General features: G+C 45.8%; 1 protein-coding gene across 2 annotated transcripts in view; it reads left to right on the top strand.

Moving 5' to 3' along the window:
* The window catches only part of LOC115102282 (plexin-A1-like), a 305,508-nt gene extending 300,785 nt beyond the window's left edge, over positions 1 to 4,723 (top strand). For both annotated transcript variants that reach the window (XM_029622073.2, XM_029622072.2), the window contains exon 32: positions 961 to 4,723. In XM_029622073.2, coding sequence (XP_029477933.2) covers positions 961 to 1,056 — 96 coding nt within the window. In that variant the 3' untranslated portion in view covers positions 1,057 to 4,723. The remainder of the gene's footprint in view (positions 1 to 960) is intronic.
* Positions 4,724 to 17,205: the final 12,482 nt, after the last annotated feature.

Genomic DNA, 17,205 nt, shown 5'->3' with positions numbered 1-17,205 from the left:
GATGGCTACTGTACTGTACTCACTCTAAGAGAGTGTCTGTCGTGGCCTTCAAAAACACGTAAACAATGTTTGTCTGTCTGCTCAGACAATTCTTCCTACCTTGTTGGTTATAGTGCATTGAGTGTGTGCTGTGAGAGGTTCAGGCAGCCTCTCTGCTTGCCTTTTCAAAGGGCATGTGGGGAGAGAGCATGGTGGTGGAAGTGAGGGGGGGTTTATTCAGTCATCTCCACTCAGCATCAGACCCTATCTCTACCCCCCTCACCTCTCCCCTCATCTCTCAGCAGTGCTGGTTCCTGTGTCTGAGGCAACAGCTGCAGCTCCCTCTATTTAAGCAGCCGCTCCCATTCATTAAGGCTTATTATCCAGATGCAGGCGGCTGCAGGGTCCTCCTCTCGCCCCCCTCATCCGTCAAAGCAGCACTAACACGCGGGGCATTAGCAGGCCATTATGCATTCTCCTGCATGAGTCCCTAACATCTAGTACACAGCTACCTATCACTAATGGACCCACCAGCACCAGTTCCCATAATGCCATAGTACATACAGCTCCCCTCGCAGCTTCCATCGTCATCCGCCTGTTTACTGAACATCTTCTTCTATGCAATGTCATGTGGTAGACATTCAACTTTCCATACAGAGGTAAACTATGGATGTCACTCTGCCTCTGTTTCCTCGTACTGCGGTATGGTGTTTGTAGGGAAACATTTCAACGGTTTGCATGCTTCTACATACAAGTCTTATAGCACACTCATGCCACCATCACAGCATGTTTGCTTCAACAGCTGTTTAAAAACTGACAGATGTTCTGAGAGACTTTACACAGACTTACAGATGTTCTGATAGACTTTCTCTGTCGGAGGTTCACCCTGCTGATCTATTGACTAATCTCCCTCTCTCCTTCTCTTCTTTCTCCCTCTTTCCTCTCTTCTTTCTCCTTCTCTCCTCTCTTGTCTCTCCCCAGATCCTGTCTGCGCTGCAGAAGGACGAACAGTCTCGTAGGCAAAGACTGCGCAGTAAGCTGGAGCAGGTCATCGATACCATGGCCTTGGCCAGCTGAGGAACGGCCCGCCACTGAGGGTCGGAGAGGGTAGCAGCTAGGCCTTCTCTCACTGACCCCAGCTCCTAACCCCAACACAACGCGTAAGGACTGCAAGGACACAAGCAGTACACTGGAGACCCACCAGAGTTAGGCCTGGGCCCCGGCCCATCCAAACAACCCCTCATTTATAAACACTAAACGTCCGTCTGTCGCCCCGAAAAAGTGTCTTATCATCGCGGTCTTCATCACTGGTTTCAGTTTGTTTTCCGTGTTGATTATCTACCCACCTACAGGACAGGGACTGTGAAGCAGCTGGCTAAAGAAGCCAGGAGATACATATATATATAAAAGGGGAGCTATGGAGAAAGGACTTCATTTATAAAGGCCCCCCCCCATGGACGCTTCTGACGTGTCAGCAGTCTATCATCAGAGACTTCATCAACGTTCATGGACATCAGTTTGATTTTCAGATCCATTTTATTTCTATTTGGTTGATTTAGTTGTTGGTCTTGTGTTTAACAACTGCCTACTCTCTCCGTTGGTGTGCCACTTGTGTTACTGCTGAATTTGCACAATTTACAAAAAAGCTACATCAAAAGAAGAGGATATAAATATAGATATATAGATATATAAATACAACTTCATTTTTAAAGAAACACATGAAAATAGTCCATTTCCATTTTAATGTACAAAATACTTTGAAAGAAAAGGATTTGATATTTCAAAGACTGAACTATGAAACCTTGTCCTGTGCCATGTTTTATTTAAATGTTGTTTAGTGAAAACTTTTTCTTTAGATAAAATGTGTTATGATTCAAATGTTGTCATGCCTAGTGACTGAAGGTGAGAGTAAAGTTTAAAAATAAAATAAAATAAAAGTTAAATGACAAAAAAATTGTAGAAGCAAGTCAACAAATCGTTAGGTCTTGGGGCCTTTCCTGTCCTGGGAGAACATTTGTTTTAATGGTACTGGAAATGACTATTTTATTCCTGTATTTAATACAACCAGTGCTATTGTGGCTTTTAGAAAAACCAAAGGCTTGTTTTTGTTTTTTAGTACAACTCAGAGAAAAACAGCCTCCTGTGTTAGCCGCCAACCTCACATTCACAGCACCTGAATTAGCAGCCCTCTTGGTTGTATCCACCACCTTGCTCGCCTCTGTGCACAGGCTCCGGACCACAGCAAATTTACATTACTTTTGTTCTGGGACCTCAAGGTTTTTTGGGAGGCAAGTAACATGGCTTAAAGTACTGTGATATTATGGACTCTGCTGTACCACAAAAGTCAGACTCCACAGAAGGATTCATTGGGCTTAGCGCCATGTTAAATGTAGCAAAGGTTTAATTCACCCACTACCCTTTCAAAGCCTTCCTGAAGTTTTCCCACTGTCCCCTTCCCTCAGATAGATCACTGTTAGACTATCCTACAGACTGTCATGGCGGACACTGAGGTAGAGGTTTGCAGACAAAGATGAGAGGAGTTTTTAGCTAAAGCTTTGAGTGAAGAGTAATCCCTCCTGATTTTAGCCCGTCGTGAGAACAAGCATCGTCACTCCAGTGAATTCAACAGTTCTATTTTATTACAATTAAGAAGATGGTTAATTTTTGTTTTTGGTGTGGTGAAAGTTGTATGAGTTGTTATCTTTGTACTCTGCAGAAACCAAACATTGGTTGTGCGAGCAGAGTAGACTCTCCCAGGGTTTCCCTCATGATCTGTAACGGCATCTGTGACGATCGTCATTCAAAAGAGAAAAGAGGACTTCTGAAGCACCAAGGAAGGTGAACATTCAGAATTCTCTTTTCTTCGTTTTTTAGTCTGCTGCGAAGATAAGAAAACAGCGACAAATATTTTGAAATGCAAACATCTGTGATGTGACAAGATAATGAAATGTAGCTCAATCTTTGTGTGTTTTCTAACTGCCAGGTGGTTTTTGTTTCCTCAGAAACCGGATACCTTTGTGAAATGTATTGTCTCCCTTTAATATGTTGCATCGATTCCCCTTCGGTCAATGTCCTCTGAGAGTAAAGGAGATACGGAGGAAAAACAAACCAGATAAATGTTTGAGAAACCTCTGAAATATTTAGGTCAGTTCTCCGGTGAGAGCCGTGTGGATCACACAGGCTAGAGTTGTGATATATAACCTTGGGCCATCTGTCCATCCAGCTATCCTACATCAGGCTTCAACAAAGATGGTGGGATTTAATGAAAATGAAAAGCATTTCCTCAGTTTATTTATTTATAATTGTTCAGTTTGAAATGGGAGCAGGTCTCAACAACATGATATATTTGGTTAGACATTTCAGAAAAGATATGGATATTTTTTATTCATCTTAGTGTGCTGCAGGGCTCTTCCATCCTTCTCCAATATCAACTCCCTCTAGTCTCTACTCTCCATCTCAGTCCTGTCCTAGTGCTGGCAACTCAATAAAGGTACTCCTATACGGTACACCCCACCCTTCCACCAATCCCTCCCTTCCCTCCCAACCGAACACAAAAGGCTGGACTGTATGTATTGTACTCTTTACTTGATATCTGAGAGCAGGGCGTATGGAGTAGTTTATGAAATTCAACTTAAACAGGGTTATCTGCTGGTTACTGGTTTTTCCCATACCAAGAGAAGGCCTCTCGTAGTGCAGATTCGACATTGACTCTTCTGTTCCTTCACCCTATTTATGATGATTTGTGATGGTTCTGCTCCATCACTGTTCTTCTGTTAAGCATATTTTATTACCTGATTGTGCACATTTGTCTCCCTTATTTGTTTAGTGGATGGGAAAATGTTTGTGTGTGCTGCCTCCCTCCCGCCACACAAGCTAGGCTTTGAAGACTGCGATTGTAAAACAGCTGGTGGCGTTACAAAGTCTCCAGGAGGTTCTCTTGCTTTGATGTCCTTTTGCTCCTCTGTTATTTACGTGGAAGATTTTTGGATGATGGTGATCAGCATCTTGGCGGGATTATGGATTAATGTGGTAATCTGTAACGTTACTCTATAGAGTATCAAACAAGTTATATTGTAAGTACTGGGGCAGTTGGTCTCTCATGTCATGTTTTGTGTTGTTATTTCATTTTACTATGCCACTTGTTGTGTAAAGATGAAAAGAAAGGGACTTCTCTACAGAACTCCTTTGAAGTAGTCTCTCCTTGTCTTTTGTTGTTGTGTCTGTCTGCCATTGCGAGTTGGGTGGAAGACAGAAAGGAAAGCCAGAGGGAGAGATCCAGATGCTGTTTGATGAACACAGAGCTTTCACTTTGCACATAGTGCCTTGTCAGCTCCCCCTTCGCTTCCCACAACCCTGTATGACCCCTCCATTACCCACAATCCACCACCTGACCATGCCCACTCACACTGTCACAGGTTTCCCCCTTTGCCACTGAACAACTTCTATCCTTGTCCTCCTGATTCCCTCGTTTGGTTTGTTTTGGCATATTGGAAAGCAGTTCCTTTTTTCAAAGTAAAGGATCAAACATAAAAAATATCTAGACACAGATTTAAGAGGAAATAGAAACTAAAGAGTTGTAATACTTTCTGAATTCTGATACCTTTTTAAAGAGTTTCAGATTTGAAGCAACTGTGACAGGTTGGCTGTTTCACGCTCGTGTAAATATTCTGCTCTTTCCTATTTTGCAGATTTATTACTTGTAAATAAACACGCATATAGGAGAGATTAAACTTTTTTTGCAAAATCTGTTGTCCGTCTTGTTTTTTTCTGTCTGGCTCTTATAAATTAGTTCAGCACCCAAGGAATTACAGACAGGCATATACCTTGAAAGTACTATGGCGTTAGTTCATATGCAGCTCTAAAGCATTGCAGAATGCAACAGATTTCCTGCCTTTTTCTAGTTGTCCATCAGTGTGACAATGGTGATGGTTCTCTCTATCTCCTCCTTCAACTCAATGAGCCCATTTGTTCCTAGCACATGGCCACCTGCCTAATTATATTACACCCATAAACTCCCATCAACACCAGAATTACCCAATGATTACAAGTCCACTGAATCCTTAAATGACACTGTCTGAAACAAATGTTCACTTAGCAGTAATGGTGTGATGTATTGTATCATACTGTTGAAATGATCAGATCGCTGTTTATTTTACCGGTGCTGTATCATGTACAGTATTGTAGTATCATTCCGTTCTCTCTTTCCAGAACTCTCAACGCATCGCCTGGCCTTTACAAATCTCTCTCGCTCTTCCTCGCTCGCGCTCTCATTCAAATCACATTGTGTTTGTCACATGCGCCGAATACAACAGGCGTAGACCTTACAGTGAAATGCTTACTTACAAGCCCTTAACCAACAACGCTATAATAAGTTAAGAAAAAAAAGTGTTAAGTAAAAATAGATAAGTAAAAAATAGAAAAATAAAAGTAACAAATAAGCAGCAGTAAAATAACAATAGTGAGACTATATACAGGGGGTACCGGTACAGAGTCAGTGGGTGGGGCACCGGGTAGTCGAGGTAATAGAGGTAATATGTACATGTAGGTAGAGTTAAAGTGACTAAGCATAGATGTTAGGAATCCCTTTGGCCCGGCAGTCTAGGGGGGGATGGTATCGAGACCCGTAACATAACTCATGCAAAGTGCAATAGTGACAAAGTAACGGTGAGAATGAACATAACCACAGACAACTAATATTACCGTCAAACACTCAGGGTTTATTTGAAAACACATGGTAACATGTGGGGGGCAGGAAAAGGGGCTGAGCTGGACCCAAGGAAAGAAACAAATATCCAAACATACCACGAAGTTAGACTAGCCTACTACTATACAGCTAACTAACGAACCAAAAATACAGTGGGTGGTTCGCCCAGTTATACCTCGTGTTCTTAGACAAAGTAGTCCTACGGGTGGTGTATGCCCATGGGCGACTTGTCTTAGTTCCCCCTTTTCCCACCAGCAAACAAACACCATAACAAAATAACAACAATCACAGGTGGGGACAAAGTGACATGTAGGTGCAAAAAACAAAAGAGAGCTCAATAACGAGAGAGACATTGCGATTGAGACACAGAGAGATTGAAACAAAAAGAGATCGAGCTCCTGAGAAAACAACTGACAGGGTTTTTAAACTAAGGGAAAGGGATTGTGATTGGGTAATGGAAACAGGAGGAGGTGTGTCTTCTGATTGATGACTGCATGGTGACTGATTGGGGAATGATGATTGCCACCTGTGAGAGGAGAAGGGGAGAAAAGAAATACACACACACAGGATACCTGTATCCGTAACACTCCCACCCTTAAAAGAGCAACCCATGGGGATTGTGACTGCAGTATTACAAAACATACCCACAAGATCAACAACAGTCAACCTTAGAAAACATAGAAAAATCATAATTTTTACACACGTGACAAAGTATCTGCCAACACATTATCAGAACCTTTTATATGGCAGATCTCCAAATTATAATTTTGTACAATAAGCGCCCAACGCATAAGGCGCTGGTTCTGGTTGTGCATCCGGTGGAGAAACACTAAGGGGTTATGATCAGTATATACTATCACTGGTAGGGCACTAGAACCAATATACACCTCAAAGTATTGCAGAGCTAACAACAAAGCAAGAGCTTCTTGTTAGATGGTTGCATAATTTGTTAAACTTACAAGAAAAATAACAAACGGGATAATCCACTCCACTCTTGTCCTGCTGCAGTAGAACAGCACCAGCACCTCTGGCACTAGCATCTACCTCAAGTTTAAATGGTCGCTCAAAATCCGGAGCAGCAAGTACAGGGGTAGTACATAAGAGTGTTTTAGCAGATTCAAAGCTACCTGACAATCATGGGACCAGTCAAACGATCTAGCCGGACTGAGCAAATCGGTCAATGGAGCGACTACCACAGAGAAATGTTTACAGAAACTACGGTAGTAGCCAACCATCCCTAAAAAGCGGCGTCAATCTCGTCTGGTGGTAGGTGCGGGGAATGCAGTTATAGCCAAAACCTTTGCATCAACAGGGCACACCTGTCCATGGCCGACCTCTTTGCCGAGATAGGTCACAGTAGCCTTCCCAAACTCGCACTTTGCCAAGTTCAGGGTTAGAGAAGCAGCTGCCAAACGTTCACATACTACCCTTAAGAGAGTCAACATGATCTGACCACTCAGACAAATAAATTACTAGGTCATCAAGGTAAGGTATGCACTACAATTAGGAACGCCAGCTAATACGGAGTTAACCAGTCGTTGGAAAGTGGCTGGTGCATTTCGCATCCCAAAAGCCATGACAGAGTATTGTAGGAAGTTGTCAGGGGTTACAAAGGCAGAAATCTCAGAAGCACGTGAGGTTAACGGAACCTGCCAGTAACCTTTTAAGAGGTCCAACTTAGTTACATACTTAGCAGCACCAATAGTGTCGATACAGTCGTCCAGTCTGGGTAACGGGTACGAATCTGGCATTGTGACAGAATTTACCTTTCGATAATCTGTACATAACCTGGACGTACCATCAGGTTTAGGAACCAGAATTCAAGGAGAACTCAAAGGGCTGGAACTTGGCGTAGCCAGGTCATTCTCCAACAAATATTTCACTTCATCCCTCATTATCTTCCTGTTAGAAGCATTGATACGATATGGGTGTTGCTTGATAGGGGCAGCATTCCCAACATTAATGTCATGTTCCAACACATTTGTACGAGTAGGAACATCATTAAACAGACATGGAAAACTGTGTAGTAGCCTCACAATATCGTTGGCCTGTCTGTCCATTAAATGAACCAGACCTGACTGGATAGACAGCAACATTTCTGAGTTGGGCAATCTAACGCACTGCTGCTGAGTATTGCGCAACTCCAAACCATCTCCATCAACATCATCAATATGACAGTCCACTATCATAGCAGTAGAAGCAGAAGAGACAGTAGGACCTGCCGCTGTTTTTGAACCATCTAACTGGGTGATTGGTCAGGTATGATATGCTTTCAACATGTTAATGTGGTACACACGAGATTGGCGTTTTCTATCAGGAGTTTGAAGCACATAATCAGTTTCACTTAATTTCTTTTCAATGAAATAAGGACCAGAGAAACGTGCTGACAGTGAAGATCCTGGAACAGGCAATAACACCAGTACTTGGTCACCTGGCTGTAGTGGACGAGAAACAGCCTGTTTATCATAGTGTCTTTTCATACTCCTCTGTGAGGAAGACAGAGCTTCCTATGCGAGAGCACAAGCTTGGTGTTGGAGCTCACGAAAGCGACTAACGTAGTCCAACACATTCTCATCTCCTGTACACAACTCTTGGGACAAAAACTGTTCTTTAAGGACTTGCATTGGTCCTCTCACTGTGTAACCAAACACTAGTTCAGCCGGGCTGAACCCTACGTTCGAGCGCACCCTGAGACTCTGGGTGATATGCACTTGCCACACGGTGTGTAATTGACAAGGATTGGTACCTTGATCACTTTGTACCACCTTAGGTAACCCAAATGTCGTGAAGAATTTAATTAAGGCTTTACTCACTACCAGGGCTGTAATCCTTCGCAGAGGAATGGCCTCGGGGTATCTTGTTGCCATACACATAATTGTTAACAAAAACTGGTTACCAGATTTTGTCTTCGGTAACGGTCCAACACAATCAACCGCCACATGTTCAAATGGTTCACCTATGACAGGTATTGGACAAAGAGGAGCGGGAGGAATAACCTGATTTGGTTTTCCTGTTATAATAATGTAAGGTGCCTCACTAGAACGAGTTGGGTGCAAGAGTCAGGAGCAGGAGAGCAATGAGGTCCAAATAGAAAATATTTATTTGGAAGTCCAAAACACAACAAAACTGGTCAGGAAACAAACCCAACGAAGGCGCCCAACAAAACAGGAATTCGAAGTGACAACAGGAGGAAACACATTCTACTCCTAAAATAAATCACAACGGCACAAACGACCGTGAGAATAGCCTGTGGCGCAATCTAGCACACGCACCAAACAAACACAGAAATAATCCCGCACAAAATAACAGCAGGCAACGAGGTTAATAAACCCACATAAATTAACTCAATAGAACACCGGTGTAAGAAACAGACAGAACCAAACGAAAAAGAAAAATGGATCGGCGGTAGCTAGTAGGCCGGCGACGACGACCGCCGAGCACCTCCCGAACAGGGAGAGGAGCCACCCTCGGTGGAAGTCGTGACAAATAAAGCGTAACAGAGGGGTCTAGGTAGCCCTTTGATTAGCTGTTCAGGAGTCTTATGGCTTGGGGGTAGAAGCTATTAAGAAGCCTTTTGGACCTAGATTTGACGCTCTGGTACCGCTTACCATACGGTAGCAGAGAGAACAGTCTATGACTAGGGTGGCTGGAGTCTTTGACAATCTTTAGGGGCTTCCTCTGACCACCTGGTATAGAGGTCCTGGATGGCAGAACGCTTGGCCCCATTGATGTACTTGGCCATTTGCACTACCCTCTGTAGTGACTTGCGGTCGGAGGCCGAACATTTGCCATACCAAGCAGTGATTCAGTCAGGATGCTCTCGATGGTGCAGCTGTAGAACCTTTTTAGGATCTGAGGACCCATGCCAAATCTTTTCAGTCTCCTGAGGGGAATAGGCATTGTTGTGCCCTCTTCACGACTGTCTTAGTGTGTTTTGGACCATGATAGTTTGTTGGTAATGTGGACACCAACCTGCTCCACTGCAGCCCCGTCGATGAGATATGGGGCGTGCTCGGTCCTCCTTTTCCTGTAGACCACAATCATCTCCTTTGTCTTGATCACGTTGAGGGAAAGGTTGTTGTCCTTGCACCAAACAGCTAGCTCTCTTTGTCCAGGTGTGAAAGGGCATTGTTGAGTGCAATAGAGATTGCATTATCTGTGGATCTGTTGGGGTGGTATGCAAATTGAAGGTGGTCAAATTGGAGGGAGCCAAACCATTCTTTCAAAGCACTTCATGACTACAGATGTGAGTGCTATGGGTCGGTAGTCATCTAGGCAGGTTACCTTAGTGTTCTTGGGCACAGGGACTATGGTGGTCTGCTTGGAACATGTTGGTAATGTCAGTGAAGACATTTGCCAGTTGGCCGTCTGGCCCTGCGGCCTTGTGAATGTTGACCTACGGAGAGCTTGGTCACACAGTCTTTCGGAACAGCTAATGCTGTCATGCATGCTTTGGTGTTACTTGCCTCGAAGTGAGCATAAAAGTAATTTAGCTCATCTGGTAGGCATGTGCCACTGGGCAGCTCACAGCTGTGCTTCCCTTTGTAGTCCGTAATAGTTTGCAAGCCCTGCGACATCCAACGAGCGTCGGAGCTGCTGTAGTACGATGCGGTCTTAGTCCTGTATTGACGCTTTGCCTTTTTGATGGTTCGTCGGAGGGCATAGCGGGATTTCTTATAAGCTTCCAGGTTTGTGTCCCGCTCCTTGAAAGCGACAGCTCTACCCTTTAGCTCAGTGCAGATGTTACCTGTAATCCATGGCTTCTGGTTGGGGTATGTACGCACGGTCACTGTGGGGACGACATCATCAATACACTTATTGATGAAGCCAGTGACTGATGTGGTATACTCCTCAATGACATCGGAAGAATCCCAGAACATATTCCAGTCTGTGCTGCAAAACAGTCCTTTAGTTTAGCATCTGCTTCATCTCAACACTTTCTTACTGACCAAGTCACTGGTGCCTCCTGCTTTAGTTTTTGCTTGTAAGCAGGAATCAGGAGGATAGATTTATGGTCAGATTTGCCAAATGGAGGGCGAGGGAGAACTTTATACGCGTGTGTGGAGTAAAGGTGATCTAGAGTTTTTTTTCCCTCTGTTTGCACATAAAACATGCTGGTAGAAATTTGGTATTTGAGTTTCCCTGCATTAAAGTTCCCGGCCACTAGGAGCGCCGCCTCTGGATGAGCATTTTCCTGTTTGCTTATGCCCCTATACAGCTCATTGAGTGAGGTTTTAGAGCCAACATGGGCTTGTGGTGGTATATAGACAGCTTTGAAAAATACAGATGAAAACTCTCTTGTTAAATAGTGTGGTCTACAGCTTATGATGAGATACTCGAGCAAAACCTTGAGACTTCCTTAGATTTTGTGCATCAGCTGTTATACAAATATACATATACCGCCACCCCTTGTCTTACCAGAGGCTGCTGTTCTATACTGCCGAACAAGCATAAAACCCGCCAGCTGTATGTTATTCATGTCGTCGTTCAGCCACGACTCGGTGAAACATAAGATATTGCGGTTTTTAATGTCCCGTTGGTAGGATATACGTGATCGTAGTTCGTCTATTTTATTATTGATTGATTGTACGTTGGCTAACAGGACAGATGGTAAAGGTAGATTACCCTCTCGGCGACTCGTCCGCGTTACCTCCGTCTCTTTCTCCTGTGAATGACGGGGATGAGTGCCTTGTCGGGTGTCTGAAGTAAATCCTTCCTGTCTGTCTCGTTGAAGAAAATGTCTTCCTCCAGTACGAGGAGAGTTATCGCTGTCCTGATATCTAGAAGCTCTTTTCGGTGGCAGAAATATTATGTACAAAATAAGTTAACAAATAACGCAAAAAAACATACACAATAGCACAATTGATTACAGGATCGTAAACGGCAGTCATCTCCTTCTGCGCCATTCACTACAAAATTCCCTATGGAGGTGTAGGTATGTCACTTGTTGTCTTTGTGCTCTGTAATGTAATGTTGTAGTAGAGAGGCAGAGAGAGGTCCAGCTCTAAAGCTGTCCATTAGCAGGCCTGCTGGAAAGTGGTTCCTCCCCCAGGGGCCTCAGGAGTTGACAAGCACACCGTCGATCAAATTAAAAGCACATTACAATAACATGAAGAGGAGATATTAAGCCCCTAGAAAAATACTGATTTGAATTATATAGCAGGCTGTCAGTTTGCTTGATGAAATTGACCTGCCTTTATTATTGTAAGTGCCTTTTTCAGGTGTTCTACCTGTGGGGTGATTTCAACTTCATCTATCACTGTTCCTCCCTGCATGTTGGACTTCAGATTGAGGGTAGTTTTACATGCAGGCGCAAGGGTCTGGCTCTCCGTGCGCCCCGGTCTGGCTCTCTGTGCGCCCCGGTCTGGCTCTCCGGGCGCCCCGGTCTGGCTCTCCGTGCGCCCCGGTCTGGCTCTCCGGGCGCCCCGGTCTGGCTCTCTGTGCGCCCCGGTCTGGCTCTCCGTGCGCCCCGGTCTGGCTCTCCGGGCGCCCCGGTCTGGCTCTCCGTGCGCCCCGGTCTGGCTCTCCGTGCGCCCCGGTCTGTCTCTCTGGGCGCCCAGGTCTGGCTCTCCGTGCGCCCCGGTCTGGCTCTCCGGGCGCCCAGGTCTGGCTCTCCGGGCGCCCAGGTCTGGCTCTCCGTGGTCTCTAGTTTCCCGTGGTGATATCTTAACCATTGGGTCTTAACAGAGTAGAGGGTTTTGTTCTTCACAGGCCTTTCATTTTTCTCCTCTTTTTTTCTCTTGCATTTAATTTGGACTCCCTGTCATTGTTTATTTCACAGCAGGTAGAGCCACGCCACCCCTCCCATGGCCAAAGGCATTCCATCTAGCTGCACTTTGACACTATCTCAGGGAGTCCCATTACCATGTCGTGAATTGTCCTTCTTGTTGAAAAATCCCTCTTTATTTTCTCTGTCTTTTGTGTCGCTGGAGATTTTCTGTCGATCCACCCTTTCACTTTAATGAACAAACATGGTCGTCCTGAGACCAGAGAATGAATGACTAAGTCACATTGACTTTAGCAGTGATGTCGACACTTGGTGGATAGATTCAATTGTGATAAGGAGTCTTTTCTCCTCTGTCTGCAGCTCAGAGAGAGGATGCAGCTAGTGGACTAGTCTCAGAGGGGTTTAATGCTGGCTCACAGAGAGGATGCAGCTAGAGGACTAGTCTCAGATGGGTTTAATACTGGCTCACAGAGAGGATGCAGCTAGAGGACTAGTCTCAGAGGGGTTTAATACTGGCTCACAGAGAGGATGCAGCTAGAGGACTAGTCTCAGAGCGGTTTAATACTGGCTCACAGAGAGGATGCCGCTAGTGGACTAGTCTCAGATGGGTTTAATACTGGCTCACAGAGAGGATGCAGCTAGTGGACTAGTCTCAGAGGGGTTTAATACTGGCTCACAGAGAGGATGCAGCTAGTGGACTAGTCTCAGAGGGGTTTAATGCTGGCTCACAGAGAGGATGCAGCTAGTGGACTAGTCTCAGATGGGTTTAATACTGGCTCACAGAGAGGATGCAGCTAGTGGACTAGTCTCAGAGGGGTTTAATACAGGCTCACAGAGAGGATGCAGCTAGTGGACTAGTCTCAGAGGGGTTTAATGCTGGCTCACAGAGAGGATGCCGTTAGTGGACTAGTCTCAGAGGGGTTTAATACTGGCTCACAGAGAGGATGCCGTTAGTGGACTAGTCTCAGATGGGTTTAATACTGGCTCACAGAGAGGATGCAGCTAGTGGACTAGTCTCAGAGGGGTTTAATACAGGCTCACAGAGAGGATGTCACTAGTGGACTAGTCTCAGAGGGGTTTAATACTGGCTCACAGAGAGGATGCAGCTAGTGGACTAGTCTCAGAGCGGTTTAATACTGGCTCACAGAGAGGATGCAGCTAGAGGACTAGTCTCAGAGGGGTTTAATACTGGCTCACAGAGAGGATGCAGCTAGAGGACTAGTCTCAGAGGGGTTTAATACTGGCTCACAGAGAGGATGCAGCTAGAGGACTAGTCTCAGAGGGGTTTAATACTGGCTCACAGAGAGGATGCAGCTAGTGGACTAGTCTCAGAGGGGTTTAATGCTGGCTCACAGAGAGGATGCAGCTAGTGGACTAGTCTCAGATGGGTTTAATACTGGCTCACAGAGAGGATGCAGCTAGTGGACTAGTCTCAGAGGGGTTTAATACTGGCTCACAGAGAGTATGCAGCTAGAGGACTAGTCTCAGAGGGGTTTAATACTGGCTCACAGAGAGGATGCAGCTAGTGGACTAGTCTCAGATGGGTTTAATACTGGCTCACAGAGAGGATGCAGCTAGTGGACTAGTCTCAGAGCGGTTTAATACTGGCTCACAGAGAGGATGCCGCTAGTGGACTAGTCTCAGATGGGTTTAATACTGGCTCACAGAGAGGATGCAGCTAGTGGACTAGTCTCAGAGGGGTTTAATACTGGCTCACAGAGAGGATGCAGCTAGTGGACTAGTCTCAGAGGGGTTTAATGCTGGCTCACAGAGAGGATGCAGCTAGTGGACTAGTCTCAGATGGGTTTAATACTGGCTCACAGAGAGGATGCAGCTAGTGGACTAGTCTCAGAGGGATTTAATACTGGCTCACAGAGAGGATGCAGCTAGTGGACTAGTCTCAGAGGGGTTTAATACTGGCTCACAGAGAGGATGCAGCTAGTGGACTAGTCTCAGAGGGGTTTAATACTGGCTCACAGAGATGATGCAGCTAGTGGACTAGTCTCAGAGGGGTTTAATACTGGCTCACAGAGGGATGCCGTTAGTGGACTAGTCTCAGAGGGGTTTAATACTGGCTCACAGAGAGGATGCAGCTAGTGGACTAGTCTCAGAGGGATTTAATACTGGCTCACAGAGAGGATGCAGCTAGTGGACTAGTCTCAGAGGGGTTTAATACTGGCTCACAGACAGGATGCAGCTAGTGGACTAGTCTCAGATGGGTTTAATACTGGCTCACAGAGAGGATGCAGCTAGTGGACTAGTCTCAGATGGGTTTAATACTGGCTCACAGAGAGGATGCAGCTAGTGGACTAGTCTCAGAGGGGTTTAATACTGGCTCACAGAGAGGATGCAGCTAGTGGACTAGTCTCAGAGGGGTTTAATGCTGGCTCACAGAGGATGCAGCTAGTGGACTAGTCTCAGATGGGTTTAATACTGGCTCACAGAGAGGATGCAGCTAGTGGACTAGTCTCAGAGGGGTTTAATACAGGCTCACAGAGAGGATGCAGCTAGTGGACTAGTCTCAGAGGGGTTTAATGCTGGCTCACAGAGAGGATGCCGTTAGTGGACTAGTCTCAGAGGGGTTTAATACTGGCTCACAGAGAGGATGCCGTTAGTGGACTAGTCTCAGATGGGTTTAATACTGGCTCACAGAGAGGATGCAGCTAGTGGACTAGTCTCAGAGGGGTTTAATACAGGCTCACAGAGAGGATGTCACTAGTGGACTAGTCTCAGAGGGGTTTAATACTGGCTCACAGAGAGGATGCAGCTAGTGGACTAGTCTCAGAGCGGTTTAATACTGGCTCACAGAGAGGATGCAGCTAGAGGACTAGTCTCAGAGGGGTTTAATACTGGCTCACAGAGGATGCAGCTAGAGGACTAGTCTCAGAGGGTTTAATACTGGCTCACAGAGAGGATGCAGCTAGAGGACTAGTCTCAGAGGGGTTTAATACTGGCTCACAGAGAGGATGCAGCTAGTGGACTAGTCTCAGAGGGGTTTAATGCTGGCTCACAGAGAGGATGCAGCTAGTGGACTAGTCTCAGATGGGTTTAATACTGGCTCACAGAGAGGATGCAGCTAGTGGACTAGTCTCAGAGGGTTTAATACTGGCTCACAGAGAGGGCAGCTAGAGGACTAGTCTCAGAGGGGTTTAATACTGGCTCACAGAGAGGATGCAGCTAGTGGACTAGTCTCAGAGGGGTTTAATACTGGCTCACAGAGAGGATGCAGCTAGTGGACTAGTCTCAGAGGGTTTAATACTGGCTCACAGAGAGGATGCAGCTAGTGGACTAGTCTCAGATGGGTTTAATACTGGCTCACAGAGAGGATGCAGCTAGTGGACTAGTCTCAGAGGGGTTTAATACTGGCTCACAGAGAGGATGCAGCTAGTGGACTAGTCTCAGAGGGGTTTAATGCTGGCTCACAGAGAGGATGCAGCTAGTGGACTAGTCTCAGATGGGTTTAATACTGGCTCACAGAGAGGATGCAGCTAGTGGACTAGTCTCAGAGGGATTTAATACTGGCTCACAGAGAGGATGCAGCTAGTGGACTAGTCTCAGAGGGGTTTAATACTGGCTCACAGAGATGATGCAGCTAGTGGACTAGTCTCAGAGGGGTTTAATACTGGCTCACAGAGAGGATGCCGTTAGTGGACTAGTCTCAGAGGGGTTTAATACTGGCTCACAGAGAGGATGCAGCTAGTGGACTAGTCTCAGAGGGATTTAATACTGGCTCACAGAGAGGATGCAGCTAGTGGACTAGTCTCAGAGGGGTTTAATACTGGCTCACAGACAGGATGCAGCTAGTGGACTAGTCTCAGATGGGTTTAATACTGGCTCACAGAGAGGATGCAGCTAGTGGACTAGTCTCAGATGGGTTTAATACTGGCTCACAGAGAGGATGCAGCTAGTGGACTATTCTCAGAGGGGTTTAATGCTGGCTCACAGAGAGGATACAGCTAGTGGACTAGTCTCAGAGGGGTTTAATGCTGGCTCACAGAGAGGATGCAGATAGTGGACTAGTCTCAGAGGGGTTTAATGCTGGCTCACAGAGAGGATGCCGCTAGAGGACTAGTCTCAGAGGGGTTTAATACTGGCTCACAGAGAGGATGCAGCTAGAGGACTAGGCTCAGAGGGGTTTAATACTGGCTCACAGAGAGGATGCAGCTAGTGGACTAGTCTCAGAGGGGTTTAATACTGGCTCACAGAGAGGATGCAGCTAGTGGACTAGTCTCAGAGGGGTTTAATACTGGCTCACAGAGAGGATGCAGCTAGTGGACTAGTCTCAGAGGGGTTTAATACTGGCTCACAGAGAGGATGCCGTTAGTGGACTAGTCTCAGAGGGGTTTAATACTGGCTCACAGAGATGATGCAGCTAGTGGACTAGTCTTAGAGGGGTTTAATACTGGCTCACAGAGAGGATGCCGTTAGTGGACTAGTCTCAGAGGGGTTTAATACTGGCTCACAGAGAGGATGCAGCTAGTGGACTAGTCTCAGAGGGATTTAATACTGGCTCACAGAGAGGATGCAGCTAGTGGACTAGTCTCAGAGGGGTTTAATACTGGCTCACAGAGAGGATGCAGCTAGTGGACTAGTCTCAGATGGGTTTAATACTGGCTCACAGAGAGGATGCAGCTAGTGGACTAGTCTCAGATGGGTTTAATACTGGCTCACAGAGAGGATGCAGCTAGTGGACTATTCTCAGAGGGGTTTAATGCTGGCTCACAGAGAGGATGCAGCTAGTGGACTAGTCTCAGAGGGGTTTAATGCTGGCTCACAGAGAGGATGCCGCTAGAGG

Source organism: Oncorhynchus nerka, linkage group LG20 (assembly GCF_034236695.1).
Source record: "Oncorhynchus nerka isolate Pitt River linkage group LG20, Oner_Uvic_2.0, whole genome shotgun sequence".
Lineage (NCBI taxonomy): Eukaryota > Metazoa > Chordata > Actinopteri > Salmoniformes > Salmonidae > Oncorhynchus > Oncorhynchus nerka.
Note: the sequence above shows the minus strand (reverse complement) of the source record. Positions and strands in the feature narration are given on the sequence as shown.